This window comes from Falco biarmicus, chromosome 14 (assembly GCF_023638135.1).
Source record: "Falco biarmicus isolate bFalBia1 chromosome 14, bFalBia1.pri, whole genome shotgun sequence".
Classification (NCBI taxonomy): domain Eukaryota; kingdom Metazoa; phylum Chordata; class Aves; order Falconiformes; family Falconidae; genus Falco; species Falco biarmicus.
Window position 1 is genome coordinate 1,725,895 of NC_079301.1, and position 23,966 is coordinate 1,749,860.

At 60.6% G+C, this 23,966-nt stretch overlaps 2 protein-coding genes across 8 annotated transcripts; one reads left to right on the plus strand and one right to left on the minus strand.

Moving 5' to 3' along the window:
* Positions 1–351: 351 nt before the first annotated feature.
* Positions 352–11,637, minus strand: LOC130158678 (phosphatidylinositol 3,4,5-trisphosphate 5-phosphatase 2-like). 6 transcript variants are annotated; one of them, XM_056359554.1, is made up of 28 exons: positions 11,320–11,636; positions 10,696–11,139; positions 9,365–9,428; positions 8,441–8,579; positions 8,206–8,356; positions 7,965–8,109; positions 7,736–7,819; positions 7,253–7,339; positions 6,881–6,988; positions 6,675–6,789; positions 6,375–6,481; positions 6,067–6,169; positions 5,443–5,639; positions 5,178–5,295; positions 4,972–5,068; positions 4,652–4,790; positions 4,450–4,549; positions 3,995–4,083; positions 3,802–3,883; positions 3,610–3,699; positions 3,393–3,509; positions 3,203–3,291; positions 2,898–2,985; positions 2,519–2,674; positions 2,275–2,356; positions 1,679–2,198; positions 1,179–1,399; positions 352–1,039 (listed from the first exon to the last, which is right to left on the minus strand). In XM_056359554.1, exons 2-28 carry the CDS (start codon positions 10,830–10,832, stop codon positions 907–909), a joined length of 3,558 nt encoding a protein of 1,185 aa, XP_056215529.1. In that variant the 5' UTR covers positions 10,833–11,139; positions 11,320–11,636; the 3' UTR covers positions 352–906. The 6 variants fall into 6 exon arrangements, with proteins under 6 accessions (XP_056215529.1, XP_056215527.1, XP_056215526.1 ...); XM_056359552.1 differs by having other exon boundaries at positions 7,253–7,819; positions 11,320–11,637; XM_056359551.1 differs by lacking the exons at positions 10,696–11,139; positions 11,320–11,636 and adding an exon at positions 9,964–10,669.
* A 3,571-nt stretch (positions 11,638–15,208) lies between these two features.
* ARR3 (arrestin 3) lies at positions 15,209–23,938 on the plus strand. 2 transcript variants are annotated; one of them, XM_056360187.1, is made up of 17 exons: positions 15,209–15,336; positions 16,779–16,824; positions 17,357–17,387; positions 17,757–17,817; positions 18,206–18,250; positions 18,662–18,861; positions 18,972–19,031; positions 19,284–19,351; positions 19,642–19,777; positions 19,878–20,035; positions 20,544–20,681; positions 21,202–21,285; positions 21,572–21,595; positions 21,675–21,727; positions 22,102–22,111; positions 23,048–23,050; positions 23,420–23,519. In XM_056360187.1, the coding sequence occupies exons 2-17, from the start codon at positions 16,808–16,810 to the stop codon at positions 23,517–23,519; spliced, it is 1,188 nt and encodes a 395-aa protein (XP_056216162.1). In that variant the 5' UTR covers positions 15,209–15,336; positions 16,779–16,807. The 2 variants fall into 2 exon arrangements, with proteins under 2 accessions (XP_056216162.1, XP_056216161.1); XM_056360186.1 differs by lacking the exons at positions 22,102–22,111; positions 23,048–23,050 and having other exon boundaries at positions 15,212–15,336; positions 23,420–23,938.
* Positions 23,939–23,966: the final 28 nt, after the last annotated feature.

Here is a 23,966-nt window from a genome sequence, read left to right on the forward strand (position 1 = left end):
CTCGGGGTGAGCAGGGGCTGGGGGGGCTGGTGCAGGGGCACCCCCGGGTTGCTTGGCCACAGAGGGAGAGGAGGGGGCCCCCAGCTGTGCAGGGCTGAGCAGGCAGAGCCGACGCAGTCGGAGGGGAACTGCGCTGAAGGCAGAGCCAGCCCAGCACGGGAGCCCCGTGGGACATGGTCAAGGGCGGCCTCGAGGACTGGGGTGTGCAGGGCCCCCGATTAAACAGTGGGAGGCAGGGGGCAATGCTCCTGGGGCAGCCGGGGCACCAGGAGCCAGCGCTTTCCCCAGCTGGCTCAGCTTGGCACGCTCCCTTCTTGGCCTCACACAGAACCAGGCACTGCACACACGCACCCCAGTGTCCCTGAGACTTTATTCTGGACAGGAATACAAGGAGTGGCTCCCAAGGAAATGGCACTGCAGCCTCAGGAGTTGCTGCTGTAGAAGTCCTCTGGGAATGCCATCCGCCCAGGGCTGAGCCCGGGGAGGAGGGAGCGGCTGCCGAGGCCGAAGGCACGAGGGCGCACAGGGCTGGGCTGGCCACAGATGCTGCTGTGCCCTTGCAGGCTGCAGCCTCGAGGCCCAAAGCACCCAGCAGTCCCCCTTCCCGACATCTCCCATGTCCCCCATCCCTCCTTGCTGGCGGGGCCCAGCGTGGTCCTTCCATCGCTTTGGGGAAGGAGAACAGAGACAGGCGGTGACACCTGTGCAGTGTCCGTCCCAGCGGCCGCAGGAGTTTCCTGAGACTTTCCAACTGCATCACTTGCTGGTAAGACCAGACAAGTCGGGCGGTGGCCAGTAGGTCCAGCCCTGGGTGCCTGCCTGCCCGGTCCTCCTCAGGAGCTCGCTGCCTGCCCCGGGAGCTCCACGGAGGAGAGCACGTGCGGTGCTGGGGTGGGGGTAGGTGCTCTAGGCACTGGGTCCAAGGTCAGGTCTCTGCGGCGGGGTCACTGCGGTGCCCTCACCGAGGCTGCTGGGGCTGAGGCGGGGCTGGGCTGGGCTGAGCACCCTGGTCTCCAGCAGGTCCCGCTCCATGATGTCTCTGCACATGGGGTGAAGGGGAGCAAGTGCTCGGGGAGCCACCGAGAGGGAGCGGGGAGACTGCACTGCCCTGGGGCATCCATGAGGATGTGGGGACTTGATATCCTCCTGCCCTGCCCCGTCCCCACACCAAGGCTCACCTCTCCTCCCCCCTGAGGTGTGGGGCTCTGCCAGGGACCCTGAGGCCACAGGAGCTGGCCTGCACGGTGCCCCCCTTTCCAAGCTCCAGGGCCTGGGGGTACCTGAAGATCTCCAGGTGGTCCCAGCCATGCTTCTGCAGCCCTTCTTCATCCTGCTGCAAGCCGAGATGGCCCAGGCACCTGCTGCCAACATGGCACCACTCCCCCCTGTTGTAGGGCCACTGGGGAAAGAAGATCAAGGACACATGCCAGCAGTGTCACGTCAGGACCGCAAAGCTCCCACCTTCACGTCCTCACCCCGCATGAAGGGCCACATTTCTGCTCCACTTCCCACTGTACCCCACTGCCTGCACCGTGGTGGCTCCATCAGGCAGAACACTGCCATAGGGATGCGACCTCACATCTGGTGGCTCTGTGACCAAAAGCAGGTCCCCTCCCCTTCCCGAGCTCCCCAAGCCCCTTGGCTGAGCTCCAGAGCCCCGCAGGGACCACAGTGGTACCTCTCCAGGGTGGCCGTGCTGGTGAGCATCCGACGTGCACCTTGGCACCTCCTGGCAGGGTTGTGGGGGCGGCTCCAGGGTGCTGTGGGTCTGGTGCAGTGGGGTCTTCTGGCTGTCCCCTCCACGCCTGGGGGCCACCCAGTCCAGCTGGCTCAGGCAGGTGGCCATGTGCAGCGCCATCAGTGAGCAGTCGCCCAGCCCCGGTGTGTCCCTCGCCAGGATGGCTGATTTGGGTCTCTTCTGCCGGCCCGTGCCAGGGGGGCTCAGTGGGTGCCCGCGGGACAGCCCCCCTGGCACACAGTGCGGCCAGCCACCCCACCGCTCTTCCTCTGAAGGCGACGGGACCTGCACCCCAAGGGGCCTCCGGCACCACTGGCCCCTGGGCGGGCTCTCCACCTGCTTGTTGTGGGCTTTGCCGGCACCAGGGGCTGGCACCCATGTGTTGGGGACCCCCTCAAAGATGAAGTAGGCTGGGTTGGTGTAGCCGGTGGCTGGCTCCGGGAGGCTGCGGGGCCGGCTCCTGCAAACACAGCAGGATGGGCTCAGAATCACCCCACAGCCAGGGCTCACGGTGGGGCTGAGCCCAGCTGGGGTACCTGAGGCGCTGCAGGGGTGGCCTGGGGTACGTCGGGACGTCTGCTGCTGGCTCGGCATCCTCCTCCTCAAAGCTGATCCACTCTGCAAAGACACCGTAGTCTGGCCTCTCCCCACCAGGCTCCGCACGGCTCCTGCCCGTGGCTGGGGTCCAGGGGGGCAGCGCAGGCATGGGCAGGTGGGAGCGTGGCCCTGAGCCCCCGTGCCCAGGGCAATGGGAGGGGGCTGGCGTGCGGCCGCCTTTACCGTAGAGCCTCTCACGGGTGCTGCACCTGTCCTTGGGGACCCGGACCTTCATCCAGCCACGTATGGAGCCCGTCTCCTCACCACGGTGGAAGAGGAAGGTCTCAAACTGCTGAGCCATGCTGCCAATCATTGACCTCATCGCGATGCAGCACTCACCTGCAGGCGCAGCACATGCGTGTGTTACCCCCCCGGGCAGCTCGGGGGGCAGGTAAGCCCCCCCAGACACACCTCGGGTGGGTGAGGGTGCCAGGGTCCCTTCCGCCAAGTTCCAGCCACAAAACCTTACACCCAGCAGGCTGTTACCTGAGCCCTGTGGGTGCTATGCTTGGCACCCCCCATGGCACCCCAGTGGCCCCCCACACCACTGTCCCACACGTACCGTAGGACTCGCAGCTCTCCACACCCTTGATGCTGAGGAGCAGGTGCTGGTCCCCCAGGTACTCCAGGTCTGGCAGGATGGGGTTCAACTGCAGGAGGAGAGAGGGGTGCTCAGGGGGGCTGCCGCAGTGCAGGGTGGCACAGGGGTGTCACTATCCTGGGGGGGAGGCACGGTGTCAGCCCCCGGCACCCCTTGGGGCTCAGGGTATGGAGCCAGCAGGTGGGATGGGGTAGAGGAGGGAGGAGGATGCTCCAGAGCTGGGGGGGGGGGCGGGGGCAGCATCTGCCCCCACCCCCGGTGCGTACCACAGGCAGATGCTTTGTGGACCAGCCCAGCCTGAGGAAGCCCGGGATGTCACAGCTCTGGAAGGTGTTCTCCCCACTCCGCTGGGCCTCTGCCGGGGGACAGCGGGGGTCACAGCTCCAGCTGGGGGTAGCTCGCCCCCACAGCACACCCCTGGCCCCCCAACGCCCCGGCCCCATGGGGCCACCTCACCCTCCAGGCAGTAGGAGTGAAACTCGATGTAGCACTTGCTGCGGCTGGTGGTTTTCACAATCACCTCGATGCTGTCCCACTCGATGCAGGCCAGGGGTTCAGGGCTGGATCCGGGAGCTGCAGGCAGGTACCGGTGGGTCGGCGTGCACCAGCCAAGTGCCCGTGGTCAGGGCTTACCCCAGCTGGGCACGAGGGGTGACAGACCCCTACCCCTTACCCTTCTTGGGCACAAACTGCGACGTCACTCCCACCTCAAATGTGGCGAAGACAGGTGAGTGGTCACTGGTCACGATGTCATCGGTGCAGCCTGCACGGTGGGAGGGGGCAGCTGGCTGATGGTCCTCGAGCCCTGGGGTTCTGGGCAGCACTGGCCAGCCTGGGCTCCCCCCAGCCACAGGGTCTCACTCACCGTAGGAGTTACAGACCACGTGAGTCTCCGGGTGCGACTTCCACAGGATACGGTCACACCACGAGGGGACGTTGATCCTCATCTAAAAATGGGTAAAGGCAGACAGCTTCAGTGCCCCCCAGCACCACCCGAGCCTGCTGTCCTTGTCCCCCCATGATGTCCTGCAGCTCAGCAGGAGTCTCCGGGAACTCACCCCCGTGGCCTTGAACTTCTGCCACACGTAGCTGTCCCGGGAGCCCCGCTCGTACCGGTATGTGGGTGGGAAGGAGATGTCACCCTCACCTGGGAACCAAGACATGAAGGTGGCATAGGGGTCAGCATCCCTGTCTGTCCCCACAGTGGCAACCGACTGAGGAGAGACCCCATGGGTGTCATGGTCCCCATGTGGGGCTCACACGGATGGCTGGCACCCCTGGCCACCTCTGACTGTCCCCGTGCTCACATTTTCTCAAGACACAGAGCCCAGGGACCTGCCCTGGGGGACTTGCATGGTGCACATCAAGGTGCCCCATGCTTTTGGCACCTCATGCAGGGCTGTGCCGGGGCTGGGGACCACTGTGTGCTGGAGCTGGCACACAGAGAGGTCTGTGGGGACCCTGGGTGCCACTATCTTGTCGGGGGGAGCAGTGCCCTTGCCCCTGCACTCACTGAATCGCAGGAACACCTTGTTCTTCTCCCGCTCCAGGCTGAGCTGGTCAACAGCCAGGAGGGCTTCAAATTCCTTCTTGGTTATATGGGCGAGGATGTCCTGCACCAGGGGAGGAAGCCCGGTTCCTCTCACCCCTGTGGCTGCACCGGTGCTGCCACCAGCGTGCCACCATCCCCAGCTCCGATGTCTGTGGGGTCCCACCTGCACATCCATGTCCAGGCGGTAGTTGAGGTCCCCGAACCAGAAGAGGTGGGTGAAGCGCAGGGTGAGGTCGAAGGCTGCCAGCCGCTTGTCGCCCAGGACCAGGGAATGCAGGATGTCGCTGTAGTTCTGGTTACGCCTGCGGTGGGGATGGCAGCACCCTGTGAGCCACCCCCGGGACACCTCATCCTCATCCTTTCCCTGCCAGGTGGGGACAGGAGGGGTACAGGGACAGCCCCCCAGCCCCCCAGGGCTACTCCAGCCCCCTGAGACACCCGCCTGTCCCAGGGCAGCCCTGTCCCACTGTGGCCCTCCATCACCTATGGGTCTTCTCACTGCCAGAGGCCAGGTGGCAGTTGACGAAGCCGAAGGAGGTCCCGTTGAAGAGGAAGGAGACGCCCACGGCTCCCTTGTTCCCTGCAGGGATGTCCCAGGCACTGAGCTGGGGGGGCCCCAGAGGTCCTGGGATGGCCCTTAGGCTGCCCCCTCACCCTGGGGATCCCCCCAACCCCATCCCCAGCCTTACCCAGTGTGTTGGCGATCCCAGTTTTCACACTGGAGGTGTGGACGTGGCTGATGCGCCGCTCATGCTCAGGCTTCACCAGCACCACGATCTTGATGCTCCAGAGGCACTGCAGGGCAACCTGCGGAGGGGCAGGGTGGTGAGTCTGCCTGCTCCCCTGCACCACCCCACAGCCAGGGGTGGTGGGGATGGGGAAGCAGCAAGGTCAGCCAACCCATCCGTGAAAGGTGGCACAGCCAGAGGGGTCCAGGCAGCACCCTGCGGTTACCACTCTGTAGTCGATGGCCATCAGGGTCTTCAGGGATGCGCGGAGGAACTCGACCCATTCACGGTCACCCAGGGAGTTCTCCTGGGTGCCGATAACGTAGACGTCGTGCGGGATGCAGGCAGTGGTCTCATCCTGCGTGCGCCCCAAGCCCCTCGCGGTCAGCCAGGAGGCAAGGGAGCGGGGCGGTGGCATGCTGCCTGTGGGCAGGGGACAGCGGATCACCAGGGGGGACAGCATGCCAAGCTCCTTGAGCTCCTCTCCAACCACAGACCCTACACATCTCCAGGAGCTGCTGGGGATGGGAAGCATTGCACCAGCTCCACGGTTCACCCATGCACATCCCAGACTGATGCTGGGATTTCCTGCTACCACCCCGAATCCTCCCAGGACCCCAGCTCCTCCGTTTCCCTGACAGCCACTGGGCGAATGGACCATGTTGGGACAGACAAACCCAAAAGCGGCCAGGTCAGTGTTTTCTCCAGCCTCCTCCTCCCACCTGGACCAACTTGGACCTCGGGTTTCCTGGGGCAGCTCCCCACAGCCCTCACCTCTCCAAACCCACCTGGGCTTACGACGAGCCATGGCAGCCTCCCAGGACAATGTGACCTTCTCCCAGCCCCTTACCCATGTTCCATGTCCCGATGTACACTGAGATGAGGTCAGGCTCATCCAGGTGGGAGTGCTGGATCTTCATCAGCTGCAGCAGCTGGCAAAAGGCCTCTCGCTTCTGCAGGATGATATGGTGGTCTTAGGGGTTGTCCCAAAGGGAAGCCAGGAGCTGCAGCACCCCAGGAGGTGCTGGTGGCAGGATCAGGGGGACATCACACCCAGACATGCAGGTCTCAGCCCTGAGACCACTTATTTGCTGCATCACTGCGTAACAGCTCTGTATTCCCCCAGGACACCCCGTGAGTGCAGCCGATGCTGCTTACCCGTGCGTTGGGGAAGATGAAGTCTCTGCTCAGGCTCTTCTGTGGCTCCCGGTTGTACACCAGCCTCACCTTGCTCTGCACGCTCTGGTATTTGATTAGCTGCAGGACTGAACACTGGGTGTAAGGGGGGCAGTGGTGGCCCCCCACCTCCCACCATGGGGCCTGCAGGCAGCGTGGGGTGGGGGCTCAGGGTGTCACCAGTTCTGCAGCCCATCGCCCTGGCATCAGGCCCATGCCAGGGAGTCCCACAGCCCCGCAGCACCCCATTGATGGCCAGTGGGGGGGTCAGCAGCCCCTTACTTTTTTCCTGATGGATGGTCTCCTCTGGGGACCCGCTGCCCCACTTGGTGATGGCCACTGTCCCCGACTCCACGTCCACTGTCAGGGCTGCCCGCTGAGACTTGCCCATCTTCACCTGCAGGCAGGGACGCAGTTCCCGGGTCGGCCCCGTGCCTGCCCTGCCTGAGCAGCAACATCAGGGCCCCACCGTGCCCCCCTGCCCTCACCTCAAAGCTCTGCATGGCCAGAGTCTTGGCAGCTGGCGGGGGGGCCACCGCCACGCTGGGCAGTGCCAGGTTGTGCCTTGACACCGTCTCCTGCAGCGACTTCAGCACCTGCCGGAGAGATGGGCACTGGGCTGGGGGCACTGGGCTAGCTGGTAGCCCTGGGCACCTTGCACCAGCCTGTCCTGCCCCGGCAGCCCGGGGCTGTGCCATCGCTGGCAGCTTGCTTTGCCAGAGGGTTTAATTGAAGTGAGGGGGGGGTTGCTGGAGCAGAGTGAGGTTCCTGGGCACTGGCAGAGCCAGGCAGCGGCTGCCACCAACAGGGACTGTGCCTGCCCCTGCATGCAGCCAGCACAGCGGGAGCGGGGCAGGCACCTTCTTCTCCAGCGAAGAGAGGAGATGGTTGACAGTAGATATCTTGTTGAGGAGCAGCTCAAGGTCTGGATCACTGGTTAGGAGACCCTGAAGGGAAGGACAGACATTTTTGGAGCAGCACAGCGGCACTGGACCAGGGGATTCGGGATTCCTCCCTGTGGGTCTGGGCTGCACCCTGACATATGGGGGTCCCTGGGGTCTGGCTGGGGAAGCAGCTTCCCCTCCCACTGTGTCCAGGACCGGGTGCAGGAATGAGTCCCTGCTTGTCCCCAGGCCACAGGGAGCCAGGTCCCCTTGGGTGGCTGCAGGGACCCTGGCACACACAGCACCCAGGGACCACCAGCAGTGCCGTGGGGCATGCAGCACCTTTGGGTGCCGAAAGGCACCGAAACCACCCCAACCGCTTCCCCTGCGGACCAGCTTCACCCAGCCACGCACAACAAGGCACCTGCTGGTGGCTGCAGGGGCCCGGGGGGACCTCACCTGCTCCCTGGCTGGGCTGCGAGGGGACACGGGGGGGTCGAACACCCTGGCCAGTGTCTCCAGACCTGCCAGGGTAAAGTCAATCTCACTGCAGAGGAGAGAAGTGGGTGAGAGCTGGCACGGGCATCTCCTGAGCCTCGGTGGCAATGCTCAGCCATCACAAAGGGGACAGGGATGAGGTGGGTGGCCGGGAGGGTGGTCCCCTCCAGGCCTGCCACTCCTGGGCCACTTGCCTGTGCAGCGCCTGGCAGGCAGTGACGAGTGCGGTGCTGAGGTGGCGAAGCTGTGGGTGCCCGTGGCGCAGCGCCTCCAGGTCCAGCTGCAGGTGGTGGTTCAGGTACTCGGCCATGAAGCCCATGAAGTCACTGGCTGGGCTGCAAGGCGGGGTGAACGTTTTTGGAAGGATCCTTCCCCCCGGCCATGCCTGCCCCATCACCCCCGCCAGCCCAGGGAGGGCAGGGGCATGTTACCTGCTGTGAACCTGCTCCTGCAGCCTCTGGTGCAGCTGCTGTGAGATGTGGGTCCGGCCGGCGATGGGAGCGCTGAGCCATGTGCCCGCCATGGCTCCCCCAGCCGGGACCACGCTTGCCACATGCCTGCCACCTCGGCCATCCTCCCCATCTGTGGGCAGAGGACAGCCGGCTCAGCCGGACCCCCTCCCCGCTCACAGCCCAGCGCGGCCCCGCCACCACCTCCCTGGCTCACCTGAGTCCTCGCTGGCTGCCTGCCTCGGCCGGGGCACCGGGTAGAGCAGCGGCGTCACCAGCCCGTTGTTGGGCTGCTGGTAGGCGCTGACCAGGTCAGGGAGCGTGCGGAAGCACTTGGCCTGGATGCCCTGGATGGTCTGGGAGGCAGAGGAGGGGAAGCACCATCGCATCCCCCGCCTTCTGCCAGCTCCGTGTGCTGGCGCAGCCCCCAACTGGGCTACGGAGCAGCCTGCTGAGTCAAGTCAGTCAGTCCCCAGAGATGTGCCCATGGTGAGCTGGAAGTGCGGGCTGGATACCAGCCCTGTGGGGAGCTCACCCCTGCTCTTTTCAGGGCAGCAGAGCAAGGAGAGGAGCGAGGAGACATCTGCCTCATGCAGCAGATGGGGATGCTCCCTAGGGACCCTCAGGATGCTCTTTTGAGGGGGCTAGAAAGGCAGAGATCTGGGTACCACAAGAAACTGTGAAGTGACACCAAAGAGCAGAAGTGAGGCCAAGCCGGTAGCCAGGACAGACATTGTGGGGACAGATGTCACAGGGACTGGGCCAGTGTGGCCAGGCTGGGGCAGGGGACAGTAGCAGGAAGGGGACAAGTGTTTTGCTGGGTGAGCTGGTGGCAGCTGCGGGGCCAGTGGGGAGGCAGCTTTCCCAGGTGGCCCCGTGCCGAAGGGGTGGCTGCAAAGCACTCGCAGTCTGCTGGTGCTGGGCTTTGCAGGCAGCTCATGTGAAAAGCAAACCACACCAGCCACCACCCCTCCGGGTGCTGCATGGGGGCTGGCGAGGGTGGCGAGCACCTCAGCTCCTTCACACCTGCATCCTGCTGGCACCCTGGCCCACAGCCTGTGGCCCCGTGGCACAGCACCCAGCGGCACTAGCCAGGGCAGAGAGTGCACCCCAACCTCTGGGCACCCATCACGGCACCCACCTGGACAGAGAGCAGCCCCTTGTCATCCGGGAGGATGCGGTAGGTGTGGACATGCCGCTGAAACCTGGGAGAGAGCAGACTAGGGTCCGCCACAGCACCCCCCACAATACCGTGGGCATGTGGTGGTACTGGGAGGGTGCCCAGCACCCAGCCCTGATGCAAACACCCCAGCCCCTCTGCAGAGAGAGGAACTGAGCTCTTATTACTGGAAATAAAAGCATCACCCTCAGCTCTGGGTCTGTAGTGGTTTGCAGGGGAGGATGCGCAGTGTCCCCCTGCCTCCAAACAACACCCTGCCTGCAGCGGGCATGGCCCCGGCACGCAGCCCCGGCTCCATCAGCATTTGCTGGGGCACCTTCGGCCCCATGGCTGCGGGTGGCAGTGAGGGTTTGCAGCCTGCCAGAGCCCGGTGCTGTGCTCCCCAGGGCTGCCATAGTACAGTCGTACTCGCTCAGAGGCCACTGCACATCCCTGCCCATGCCACCACCCTGCCCAGCAGCAGCCTGACCTCCAACTCGGTGCCGGGATGCTGGGAAGAGTGGGAGCAGCTGCCGGCTGAACCCACGGCGTGCCCCGCACCCCTCCGCACCCCTCAGCACCATGTGTTTGCAATTTGTCCCGTGCATCGGGCCAGGCCAGCCGTAGGAAAGGGGTGGCATCCTGCCAAAGCCACCGAGGCACCGCCCCACACGCTCCCCACTGCAGATGTGTCGCTCGGCTGCAGGAAGGGTGCAGGCAGCAGCAGGAAGGGGTGCAGGCAGCGAGGAAGGGTGCAGGCAGCCCCAACAGCAGCGCTCGCAGGGGCTATGAGCCTGGGTCCAGGTGCAGGGATGGCAAGGGTCCCCGTGGGTGGCAGGGGATGCAGCCTCCAAGCCCCAGCATCTGAGATGTTAAGAGTGGGCGTTGCAGTCCGGATGTGGCCACATTGGGGGTTGGAGGGAGAGGGGATGTTTGTTTTCGCAGAGGGAGGGCGATGCAAGTCAGCCTCTCCCACTCCCACGCACGGAGCCAGGCCAGCCCCAAATGGCTTGGCGAGCCCTGGATTTCGGGTTCTCCCCTCAGCAACCCTGGTGCTGAGCAGGGCTGCTGGCCCACGCTTCTGCCTGCTCCCAAAGACACAGGCTTCTCCACTGGTCTGACCTGGAGATCGTTTGAAAACCCCCATGCCAGCTCTCTGGCACCCTGCTCACCCCACCAGCATCCCTGCAGAAGGCTTTTCCATGTTCTGTTAGTGTCAGAAGTGGTATGCCCACAGCAGGGAGAGGGACAGAGGGACCCTGGCAAGGGGCAAAAGAGAGAAACCACAAGCAGAAGCCAGGCAGGTGACTCACAGAAGGCAGAGGGCATATGCCCCCGAGACCGACTCGCTGTCCCGCACCAGGAAGCAGCCATCCCGCCCAGCCTTGGCCAGCAGCTCCTCTGCCACAACCCGGCTGATGTCCCGGTGGTACCAGCTTGCTGCTGCCATCCTCCAAAGTGGTGGGACACGGGCTGTGCTGTGTTCCTGTCCCAGCCCTGCATCCGGGCTTAGCAGCGTCTGCTGGCCATCAGCTGCCCCACAGGGTCGGTTGGGGAAGGTGAAGGTGGGATGGGGGCACCAGCCCCCTGGTACCCAAGCACGTTGCTGGCTGGAGGTCTCAGTGGGTGATGGGCAGCCACCGAGGTAATGCTCATGGGGATGGGGTACCCTGTGGCCAGGCAGCGTGGCAGGAGCAAGACCAGGGGGGCAGCTGGTGCAGGCTGGGGGTCCAGATGCTCATCACAGAGGTTCCAGCCTGCAGGGTGCATGGGGGCAGAGAGGGACAGCTCAGCAAAAGGATCTTGCCCATGGGAGGATGGCCCCACGCTGCTGCCCCAGCCCCAGAGCCACCATCCTGCCCTGGTGCATGGCAAGGACAGGCCATGCTGGTGTCCCAGCAGCACGCGGGAGCCCAGATCTCTCCCCACACACTCACCGTCCCTCACAGATGTACTGTAGGCTCCTGCAGCTCTTGCGGGATGCTGTGGGCAGCGAGTTGAGTTTTCAGGGTGCAGCCGAGCAAGAGCGGAGCTGTGATGCTGCACCGGCAGCTGTGGGCTTCCTCCTGCTGGGCACGCTGGCAGCCCTGCCCATCACACGCTGCCTGCCGGGGCGGCTGCAGGGACTCAGGCAGCACCCACACTGGCCCCACCGGCAGGCACCCCCCGCTCCCTGGCCCCACCAGCCAGGCCCACTCGCTCGGTGCCCCGTGCCGCTTGCTCGGCACCACGGCGCTAGCTGTGCTCTTCCTCTTTCTCTGTGCTCTGCTCTCCCTGCTGCCAGGACCAGCCTCCTCGCTCCTCCTCCTGCTCCAGCCCTGTTACAGGGGGAAGCCTGCAGCACGCAGGGCTGAGCATGGCAGGGTGCAGGCAGGAGCCGTCCTGGAGTGGGGGCTCTGCCTCCACCCTGCTCCCCACTGTTCGACTTCTCCGGGGCCGAGGGGCGGTGCGGGGACAGAGCCCCATCCCTCGGGCAGGACCCTGGGAGAATGGACCGCCAGCCGTGTGGGACAGCAGCAAGCCCCTGAAATGTGTTTGGGGCTGTGGGCAGGCTGCCTGAGCTGCCCACCACTGGGTACCTTGCTGCATTGGGGCTGAGCTCTGACTTTTGCTGCTGGCTGCGTGGTGATGGAGATGCTGCAGGCATCAGGTGGCCACACGAGCCAGGCGCCCATGATGGTGTTCATGTCCCCCCATCTGTGCATGCCTTGCTTGCAGGCAGAAGGGAAGCAGGGTTCAGGAGCTCCCGGGAAGGGGTCGGGAAGGAGGGAGGTTTTTCCAGGCAGGACAGTGCTGCAAACAGCATCGGGGTTCCCCACAACTCCTGGGTGCAGATCCAGAGGTTTTGCTCCTCGTGGCAAGGCACTAGCAGGCCCTGCGCATGTGGCTGGCTGGAGCTGTGCTAGGGTAATTAGCTCCAACTAATTACAGATAAGCAGCCACCATTGTCTGCTGCCAGAGTGCCCAGAGGGCACCAGGGCTGCTCTGGGGGGAGATGGAACAGAGGCTCCTGCTGGAGGAGGATGAGGATAGAATGCCATGCTGAGCCACGCTGCCGGCTGGCTGCCACCCTTGGCACCACGAGCCAACCCTTGCAGCATTGAGCAAAGGGTCCGTGCCCCACGATGCCTGCCCCAGCCCACCGGTGCAGACGTGCCAAAAGCCCCTGCCAAGGTTTCCTCCTGGGCTACCAGCCTCGAGAGGAACCTGTGGCTGGGACACTGAGAAGTTGGGCAGCCTACTTGATTTCAGGCTGGTGGCTCCGGGCTGCACAGCAGCAGTGGTTACATCTCTCACCAGCACTCACCACAGGGACATGCATCCCACTGGAGACCCCTGTCCTGTCAGAGACCCACTCCTGCTGGCACTGCTCTCTCCCGTTACTTAACAGCACGGCAATAATTCCCGACAGCCGCAGAAGTGCCTGGCTTCGGATTAATGCCATCTGTGCCGCTTAATCCAGATCAGGGAAGGAAGCCCTGGAGCTCTGAGGGGCTTTGAAAAATCAGCAGCGTGGGCATTTACGTAAGGTGTCTGTGGTGCACAGTGCCAAAGGCTGAGCTGGGATGTTGCCAGATGCACCAGCACCCAGGGAGCTCTGCCAGCACCTGGGGAACAGTTGTATTTTGGAAGGCAACATGGGTTCACTGGTGCCAGCTTGCTAGGTGGCTCCAGCTCCACTCGGGCTCCCTTTGAGGGAAGACCCTGCGGGCAAGGGCGCCGAAGCAGAAGGAAACAGGAAGCCCCACAGCTGGTCCTTGGGGAGGCGGGACCCTGCAGGACACTGTCCATCTGGAGCCAGGAATGAAGCTGGGCCCCCACGTGCTCCACCAGCCCCATGTCCACTGGTGCCCTGCCCCGCTGGAAGCAGCCATTTGATCTGTGCTTCACACAGCGCATGGACCTGCAGGGATGGGTGGGATGAGGCAGAAGAGAGGAGCCTTTGGTCATTATTAAACAGGAAAAAGGAAGAAGTCCTCTCTCATTTTGTTATTTTTAACACAGCGCTGCATCCCCTAGCTTCCTCCCCCAGAGCGTGGTTCAAAGCATGGCATGAGCGCAGGAAGGGATGTGGTCTGTCTGTCTCATCACTGTTTTGGGGAGGGGAAATATCTGCCCTCCTACTTGGGCAAGGTCTCCCTGGATGAATCCACCCCATTAAACCGAGCTGAAGCTGCCCATAATGAAATCTGCTCTCCATCCTCACCATGCTCTGCCACGGCCCTTGTGAGTGGCACTAGTCTCGTGGGCCTTATTAAAAGCCTAATGAAGAGCGAAGAGCTGCAGAGAGCTCAGGATTAGGCATCCCAGGCACGGTGCTGGGGGAAGCTGCTCCGGCCTCCCCCCTAGCTGGGCAGCAGGCATCCAGGTGGGGCTGCCTCCTCCTTCTCCTCTTCTACCCCTGGTGGGAAGGTCACAGTTCACGTGTCCCCTTGACCTTGGCAGAAATAGCACCCGTTAATCTGCAAACTAAGCAGCTCTCCTGTGTGCAATTAAAGAGATCACAAGTCCTGGCCCCAGGCAACATGTGCTGACAGCTAAAGCCCTGGGCAGTGAGGCTGGTGGGACTGGTGTGCTGCCGTGGCTCCCAGTAGCTCCCAGTGGCCCATGGGGTCAGGGGCACAGCTGGGCTGCATTTGGGAGGAGCTGGTACTCAGGTAATAAAGGTCATTGAGCTGATCTTGGGTGTTGGGAGGAGGTTGCTGGCAGTGTTGTGATGGAGGTGCAGTAATGAGCAGGGTTAGCTTGATCTCAGTGCTTAGCACTGAGGGTTAAGCCAGAGCCAAGCGTGTACTCAAAGCAGAGGGTCTGGCTGAGCAAGCAAGGGCTTGAGGGGTGCTGGAGGTGAGGAAGATGAGTGGGATCTTGCTGGAGCAGTTTACAGGCTGCCCTGGGCTGTCCCCGGGGTCTGTGCCTTGTCCCAGGGGCAGCATTCACATGAGCATCCTGCAGCCACCCCTGTGGGAGGGGATCCCAAGTGCTGACTGCTGCTGAGGAAGGATGGCAGTAGGGAGTGCTTCTCTCCTGGTGGACCGTAAGGCAAACCCACTACGTGCCTTCAACAGTTTCTATTTGCAGCAGCAAACCTTGAATTAATGATGTGCTAACCAGGTCAGGTGAGGCCAGCCTGAGGCGTTATGAAATGATGCGGAGCTGAGCAGATTGCTCAAGGGGTGCTGGGGGATGGTGGCAGGTCTGTGTCCCACCACTGAGGGGTGGTGGGGAAGCACAGCCTGGTGCGGGGGCTGCTGCTGCAGCGCTGAGCCTTCCATATGCCTTTGCCCTATCGGCAAAGGCATACAGCCTTTGTTCATCAGCATCCCTGTAGCAAGGTGTTGTCCTGTGTGCCCTGGGACCACAGCAGGTCACCTTTATGTGACCACCCACATGGACATGTTGGCCACACAAGAAAGCTGCCAGTGCTTCCTGTCCATCTGTTAGGCATCCACAAAGTGCATCAGGGAGGGATAAAGCCAGGCAGGTTCCCTCCCTCCTCTCTGCCACCTCCATCCGCCCTTGTGCCCAGTGCTGGCCCAGCCCTGCTTCCTGTGGGAGCAGCCGCAGAGAGCCTGCGTGGGAATCTGTGCCCCTGCCCACCGGGAGCAGAGCTTCCACCTCAATTACCATCACCTTGCTCCCTAAGCCCACTTTGCCAATCTCCCTAAGCTGCTTTCTCAGGGCTCCAGCGGCAGCCGTATTTATAGCTCACTCTTACTCATGAAGCATCTTCCCTGGTTAATAAACTAATAGGATTCTTCCTAAAAGCACCTCTCCCACAGTGCACACACCCCCTGCATCTCCAAAGCCGAACGTGTGCGACCAGATGCCAGGGGAGGGACCGCTGCAGGAGTATAAGAAGCTGCAGGACAGGGAGCAGTCTGTAGTGACTGGGTGGCAGTGGGACGTGCTGGGAGAGGAAGAGGCGAGTGTCTGTGTGTCCATCCACCTGCCAGGTGAGTGCTGCCTGGGCCCTGCCAGGGCTTTGCGGCACAGATTCTGATGTTTCATTGAAGCTTTGGGGCACGGACATTGGTGCCGGGGTGTGCCTGGAAGGAGGGGGAGTTTGGGGCTGAAGGGGGAAAAGCGTGGCTAAAAGGATTCCAGCATGGCTGAGCCAGTGGGCACAGGTGGAGCGGTCTGGTAGCACCATGGGAGAGCTTAGCCAAGCCAGGAGAGGTTGGAGTCCCCTCTCTGGAGCCTGGGAGATGCAGAGGATGAGTTCAGCTTTCCTCCACCTTTCATCGCCTTGTCCCCAGTTCCCAGACTCTGGAGAGGGCCGAGCCTGAGGCACCACTGTGCTCCTCTTCCCTTTGCACCTTCTCTTGCTGTGCCCAAGAAACCCTGCAGGGTGGGAAGCCTGAACTCCACATCCCGCAGCACCTGAGATCATCGAAGATCCTGTGTTTGGGACTAATCCCTTGTTTTCCTGTGGGGAAGAGGATCATCTGCTCTCCTCATACCAATTTCTTCTTTCTCCCCAGCTTCCCTGCAGTTGCATAAAGAGGCAACTCTGCCCACGTGCCCTTGGGGCTTAAAATCCTACCTGGGCTTAAGCTCCGCTAATGTCAGAGCTGCCTAACTTTAAGAAGCTGAGCTCATCCCATCTAATAGCCCATCGAATCAGCTGGTGATCAGCGTGATATTTAAGGTTTAATTCTGGATGCCAGACTTGAGCAAGAAAAACAGAGGCAGCACAGCCGGGCAGGGCTGAGCAGCCCCGGCGTGAGGGCAGGGCCACCAGCACTGACCTCCAGGGTCGGCTCTGGTGCTGCCAGCCAGGGCTGGGGACAGGGGACGTGGCTTGGGACCATGCACCCTGAGACCCCCCTGTCCGTGGTGCGGTTAAGCTGCCCTCCACCTTTCTGCTGCTGCTTTCCCTGCTCTCCTGAGAGTGATGGGACAAAACAAGCCTGTTCCTTCCATTAAGCCATGACAGCAAATTCCCTGCAGACAAAAGAAAAATCATAAAACTGAAACTCCATAGGCTCTTTTGTTCATTTTCTTGCCTTTCCCAGCCTTGAACTCGCTCCTTTGGGAGTCACCCCTTGCTTCCTATTTTCTGAAGCCTGCTTGCCTAGGGCATCACTCTCCCTTTTCCTCTTCCACCTCCTCTTCACCACCTTTTGGGCCAGGGGCAAGGGGCTTGCTCAGCTCGGCTGCCCCACGGGGTCTCCAGCTGCTGCTGTGTGCCTTGTGTGCCACCCCAAAGACAGGCAGCCCCAGCTGAACCCCAAGCATCCAGGCTCGGGAGAGGTGAGAGGCTCGGCAGCACCGTGGCCCAAGGGCTCTGCAGTTTGTTGGGATGTGCACGATTCTGTCCCGCTGGCTGGTGATGGCCAGCAGCTGCCCCTTCCCCAGCGCCTCACCAGCACCTCCCCTCCATCTCTCCCCACAGATCCCTGCCTGCGTGACTGCTGACTTAAAATGGCAGAAGGAGCAAAGTAAGTGGCTTTTTTTTTTCTTTTTCTCTCTCACTTTTTTTTTTTTTAATTGCAATGGAGCAGGGTGCTGTAGGGCAGGAGAAGAGGGAGAAAGCGAGCCCCCCGGCTCCCCCATGAGCTGGTACATGAGCTCACCATAGAGAGATGGAGTGAGCCATCGTGGAGCCAACAAAGCACCTTCTCTTTTCTTCTGTGTGTTGGTGCTTTCTTCCTTGCCCTTAGGACACAGCCAGCAAATGCACCCTCTCAATGGTCACAGGCTGAGCTCAGGAACATGACATCCCCTGGGGCAGGCAGACAGGGGGGTGGTTGGCTCTGACTTTGCAGGACACCAAATTCCCCAAGGCCAGGACATCCCATGCATGCCCTGGCATAGCTCTTGGAGATGCATCATGCTTGCAGGGAAGCCCTCACCTCCTTGCCCCAGGGAGACAAATGGCCACCCCCTGCCTCCCTGCCCCAGGAGCGGGCTGTGCCACATCCAGCCTTATCCAGGGCATTCCCAACCTATCTGTCTGTGTTTCCTCTGCAGGGTGTTCAAGAAGACCAGCCCCAACAGCAAGGTGAGTCCATGCAGGCCAGAGATGGGACCATGTGCCCCGTCCCTGGGTGTGGGTCAGCCAGAGGTGCAGGCTGTGCTGGGGTCCCTCTGGCATGGCTCTGCCCACAGGATGGGATGCAGGCTGGGTTTCCCTTCCTTTTGAAATGTGATTGATTCCTGCCATACCTGCCATGATGCCACCACAGGGCTTGCTTTTCAAAATAGAAATGAAAAAAATCCTATATGAACTTTAAATGCGATGTCTGATCTGACACGCTAACAGCAGGGTTAATGAGCTCCACAACATAACTAAGGGCTTGAAAATTTTGGCCGGTTCAACGGCAAACACTAACCTGTTTTGTTCTTTCCTTTCACCACGTGCTGCCTGCAGCTATCCATCTACCTGGGGAAGAGAGACTTTGTGGATCATGTGAGTTCGGTGGAGTCTGTAGGTGAGTGGGGCCATGCTCACCACGGAGGGGGAAGCACAGGCAGTGACCAGCTGGGGCGACTGGTCCCTGGGCTGGTGGCAGCTCACCTCTGCATCCTGCTAGAGCGAGAAGATCAAGGGCAGCTCCAGAAGAGCAAACGTCTCATTTTCCTGCAAATACCCTTACAGAAAAATGGCGATGAAAGGGACAAAGTCCCTTTGCAAAACATCCTGGCCACACTGCTGGTGGAGATGCCGGAGAAGGCATCGCCATCCCCCTGACCGGCAGCTCCCCTCGGTCACCTCCCCAGCTGATGAGCAGATTACTTGAATTTAAAAAGTGCTGTGGTTTTGTGAGGATCTTCCCGGGGAGCTGAGCTCACTGGCCCTTCTTTTGTGTTTGTCTGCAGATGGCATCTGCCTGATTGACCCGGAGTACCTAAAGGACAGAAAAGGTATTAATACAGAAAACCCCGTGTTATAAGCGGAAAGGATGGAAACGGGTGCAAAGCTCACCAGCAGCCTGGGACTGTAGTCAGGCTAAAGCTGCAATGGGGCGTCTGCAGCTTGTTGTAAGTCAGGGCCACAGCAGCTGACCGGGAGGGGAAGGCTGCCTCTTCCTTCCCACCTCCTCTGCCTGGGGCACTGGCTCTGAAGCTACCTGTGCCTTGCAGAAAGACATAATGAATCGTGTTAACTCTATACTTAGTGCTTGAGGTCCAAGTCCTGATAAGAGTCATATATCTACCGAAGAGTTACTGAAATAGGGTTTTTTTCTTTCCTTTATTCAACCCTTTCCTGCCGTGCCTTTTCTTTATCTCACCCTTCCCCTAACCCCACTGCCCTCCGTTTCCATCTGGCTTAAGTGTATGTGACGCTGACTTGCGCTTTTCGCTATGGCCGAGACGACCTCGACGTCATTGGGTTGACCTTCAGGAAGGACATCTATGTCCTGACCACCCAGATCTTCCCACCAGTGCCGGACCAGGCACCCAAAACCCTCACTCCTTTGCAGGACAAGCTGATGAAGAAGCTTGGAGAGAATGCCTACCCCTTCACATTCGAGGTAGGGGCTGCTCAGCCCTTCCTGACCACACACCTCCATGGTGTGCACCAGGGCTCATCTCTGGGCACACTCTTTATTTACTTTTTTCTCTCTTTCCCTGTTCTGCCCAGATTGCCACCAACCTGCCCTGCTCAGTCACCCTGCAGCCGGGACCAGACGATGTGGGAAAGGTGAGCTGCTGTCCCCAACCCATGTCCCCTGGAGCTGTTCCCCCAGTCAGGGGGTTAAGTTGTGGGGTGCCAAAAACAAGAGCTGCTTCTCTTTCATGGGGGATGTGGCCCATGGGGTGAGAGTTGGGAAGGAGGAATGGCTGGAGTTGGGACCAAGATCTCCGGGGTTGCAGTGGAGGAAGGATGGGAATGAACCTAAACCTCAGGCAGCTCTGAGCCCCTCCTGCTTAGTGACTCTATGTGTCCCCTCAGGCCTGTGGCGTGGACTTCGAGGTCAAAGGATTTTGTGCTGAAAATCTGGAGGAGAAAATTCACAAGAGGTATTTGCAGGGGATCCCTTTCCTGCTTCATGGCCCTAAAACCAAACCATGTGATCATTTTGGGGTGGCCATCTAAGGGGTTGGGCTGAGGACCTGCTGTCAGCCTGTGCCACGCTTGGATGGGGTACTTTGCCCAAAAGAGGGGCAGTGATCCCCATGTCAGTGCCCTCCATGTCCTAAGAGCAGGCTGCAGCTTGCATCCTTTGTCTAGAGACACTGTGATGTCCTCAAAAGACATGTTGACACATCCCTGCCGGGGGCACTGCAGGTGACCGTTTATTGCTGCACAGGAACTCAGTGCGCCTCATCATCCGCAAGATCCAGTATGCACCTGTAGAGATGGGGCCAGCTCCGAAGGCGGAAACCACCCGGCAATTCATGATGTCTGACAAGCCCCTGCACCTCGAAGCTTCCCTGGATAAGGAGGTCAGTACAGAGGCTGTCCGTGGGCTCATGCCATCACATGCATCCCCAGGGATGGGGACTGGGATACCTGGTCACAGAACTGAGCCTCTTCCCATTGCAGGTCTACTACCACGGAGACCCCATCAATGTGACAGTCAACATCAATAACACCACCAACAAGATTGTGAAAAAAATTAAGATCTCAGTTGAGCAGATCACAGACGTGGTTCTCTACTCACTGGATAAATACATGAAGACTGTGTGCACCGAGGAGATAAAGTAAGTAAAAAGGGGCTGGGGTGGTATGGCAGTGAGGCCAGAGGGAGGAAGAGAAAGGAGGAGGAGGAGAGAATGATGGGGGGAGGAGGTGGGAAAAATGATTTTACACTACCAGGCAGTGAAAATATCAGGGTTGGAAGAGTAGCTGAGAGGAGCTGAAAGGCTGTGGACACCATGCCCTGCAGAGAAACCTGGTGTCAGCTGGGGAGGTCCCTGGGGGGCAGCTGCACGGCTGCTTCCTCTCCTTGCTTTGCATCTCGGAGGCCAGCCACAGCCTCTGCACCCCTGAGAACAAGCAGGGCTGGAGCAAAGGCAGGGGCTAGAAAAAAGAAGTGGTTGTATAAGGGAACGAAAGGAGGAAACAAGCCCAGGCAGCTGTGTGGGGAGCGCAGGGCAGGGGGGTTTAGGTCTGCCCAGGTGCCTGGTGCTATGCTGAGCACCCCCATCAGGTGCTGAGCACCCACCAGGCTGGTGCTGGTTCTGAGCTATCCTCTCCCACTCCTTCCAGCGAGAACGTGCCAGCCAACTCTACCTTCTCCAAAACGTACTCTGTCACCCCCACACTCTCGGCCAACCGTGAGAAGCGAGGCCTCGCTCTTGATGGCAAGCTCAAGCACGAGGACACCAACCTGGCCTCCACCACCGTGTAAGAGCTGGGTGGGCTCTCCCTGTTCCCCACCACAGCCAGACCCATGCCTTCCCCCAACTCCAACAGCTTCCCACTGCTCAGGATGCTCTGGGCTCCCACCCAGGGTCCCCCACACCTCCGATGCCTGAGCCTACACCATCCAGCTGGAAAATGTAGGGAATTTGTGACATGACCACAGCCCCACCTCTCCATTTCATAGGAGAGACACAGCCTCCCAGTCCCAACCATCATCTAAAGCCCTCATACCCCCTGCAGAGCTGCAATGGGTCTCACCTTGGGAGTAAATCCCAGCTCAGGCAGCTCGAGCGGCCTCCAGGAAACTGCTCTGTAGCTTCAGCCAAGTGACCTGCCCTTCCCTCTCTTCTGCTGCCATGTTGTGTTGTCCTCTCCTGCCAAACCACAGCGGACCCCATGCAAAATGGGGCACGGTGACAGTGCTGGGACTGCCATGGGGGTAGCAGACAGGGTCTGCGGGCAGCACTGCCTGCCTCACCACTCCACTCTGCCTTTCTCCTAGCCTGAGACCCGGCATGGACAAGGAGGTGCTGGGCATCCTGGTGTCCTACAAAGTGAAGGTCAACCTGGTGGTGTCCCGAGGAGGGTGAGGCTCTGCGGGTGTGGTGGGCAGGGACCGTCCCCTTGGGCTGTGCTGCGGGATCTTGTACTGCTGGGCAGATGATGGAGGGACACGTGCCATGGGCCCCCTCACCCCTGCCGTGCTCCCCCAGGCTGTGGGGCAGCTGGGCACTGGGCTGCTGACTCCAGCCCCATCACCGCTGCCCTTCACCCCTATTATAAATCATCTTCTACCTTATTGTAAAGCGAAGTCTAACACCTCCCCTCCTCTGCCTTGGCTCATTTCTGTCCCTTCTCTCCTGCTGCCACAGCATCCTGGGGGATCTCACTTCCAGGTAAGGGGGGGGCTGCCTGTGGGGCTGAGCATGGTACGGCACTGGGCGGATTTATTGAAAGAAGTGCTTTTCCTTCCAGCGATGTTGGTGTTGAGCTGCCTGTCATCCTGATGCACCCGAAGCCTGCAGACGGTAAGTAGTGCCTGGGATGCTGCCGAAACGCAGGGCAGGAAAAAGCAGTCCCTGTTCAGAGGGGAACTGGTAAAAGCAATGCTGATGCAGCCATCTCTGTGCAAAGGGCCCTGCTCTGCCCAGCAGCCTGGGCTGTGGGACTGGCAGAGCTGCTCTGGCTGTGCTGCAGCCACAGTCTGCCCGGGACCAGTGCGGGAGCAGCTCTCCTCCCTGCAGCGCCCTGGCTGCTGCCCATCCCAATGTCTCTCTTTCCAAAAAACACACCTGAGCATTAAAGAGAGGTGTTAGTTGAAATATCCCTTCTGTATTAACCTGCATGTCTGTCTCTTTTACAATCCTCGCCTCCCTGTGCTGTGCTTATCAATGGACTACAGATAAGCCAAGGTAAAGAGATGTTTCCTTATTCCTCTAAGACATAAACCCTACAGATCCATTGCAGATGGACGCAATGCCCCATTCCAGTTTAAGGTTGCATCCTTGGATTAAATCACCCAGGCCTCAAAGCCCTGAGGCCCTGTGTCACAGCAGCACAGGCAGCAGGAGCATTGTCACAGGCTCGGAGGACTCAGATGCTGGGCTCAGCACATGTTCTGCCAATTTTCAGGGCTTATTTTACAACTCCCCTTGCTGCAAACACAGCAGCCTCTCCTGCTGCAAGCCCAGACCTCACCTTGTCCCTCAGAAGCAGACGGCAGTGCCAGACTGTCACCCAGTCACAAGTGCCATCACTGGACTCAGTGTCCCCTATAGCCCTGGTCCCCATACGCCCCACGCTGAGGTCTCTTGGCTGCTGGAAGCAGCAGTGGTCACAGCCCTGTGCCCCCGCACGCTCTCCAGTGCCAAACCCTTCTTTTCTTCCCACCACATGAGCTTATTCCAGCTGAAGCCACAGCTGGGGTTGCTTCCCTCCGGGAAGCTGCTGCATGCCAAACCCATTCCTGGCAGCCGTGCCTGGCAGCCACAGCCGCCAACCAGCCCTGCAGCTGGCCCTGGCTTGCAAAGCCCCAAAATGCTGTTTTTGTGTCTGGTTACACCCTGCAACGGGACACGAGCACTGGGATTTGGGGCCTGGAAACTCAGGATGCAACTGCAAGGCTGTCACACCAAAACCTATCAGTTTCCCAGCTCAGCAAGGATTTTTAAACTTCTAGAGGAGGAAATCTCTTGGCCTGTCCCCACCATCGCGCTCTGTAGATTTTGCCAAGCTGTTTCACATTCGCAAGATTTTGGAATCTGTGTTGCTGACTCTTTCCGTTTTCTTCCCCCACTTTTCATTTTGTGGCTCTCTCTTGATGTCATCTACCACTTGCCTTTCGCAAGAAGGTAACTAATCTCTTTGTCTCCACTTTAATTTCTTTTCCTTCCCTTTTTTTCCCTTGACAATGCAAAATACTGTCTTGAAAAATGCCAAAAGTTGCAGGCGAGAGCCCAGCTCCTCGGGTCACGCACACTTGCAGTCGAGCCAGCTATCTGTCTTCGATTCAGGCCATGGCTCACAGTGACCTGACTGTTCCCTGCAGTGTGTGGGGTGACGGGGCCAGGGCGAGCACCACAACTGTCCCCTAGTAGGAGCACCGTTTTGGTGTCAGCAGGGATTTCACCCTCTTTGCTGTGGTGTATCTAGGGCACCCAGACTGCGGGCTCCCTGTGGCCGCCTTTCCTGGGCTCACCACACTCTGGTCTCCTTTCCAGTGAGGAGGACATCGTCATTGAGGAATTTGCTCGCCAAAAACTCAAGGGGGAGAAAGATGAGGAAGATGAGAAGGAGGAGGCTGACAAAGAGGAAAGCTAACCTGCTGCTGCCTGCTTGCACAGGTAGCCAGCGGTCCCACGCGCCCTGGTTTGGGACATAGATGCCCGTAGCACACTCCCCACTGTACCGCACACGGTGCAGACCTCAGCCCTCTCCCTGCAGTGCAGTGTATTCCCCTAGGCACACCCTCCTCCCCTGGGTTCCCTGCACCGACTCCAAGCCCTGGTTGCAGTGGCGGGAGCCGCTGCATCTCACCCTGGTACTGCCACGCTGCAAAGCCTGACTGCGTGCAGGACGGTGCTCCCACCTCCTTGCACCCATGGGTGCCAGCGAGGAGACGGGGGCAGGGAGAGTGAGCCGGACCCCGGCTGAGCGCCGTCACCAGCATGTTCGTCGTTCGCCTGCGTTATGCAATACTCTGTGACACCGTTACAAATAAATCTGCCCCAGTGGCCCGGTGCAGGCTCCGTGTGGTGGTGCTGGGGC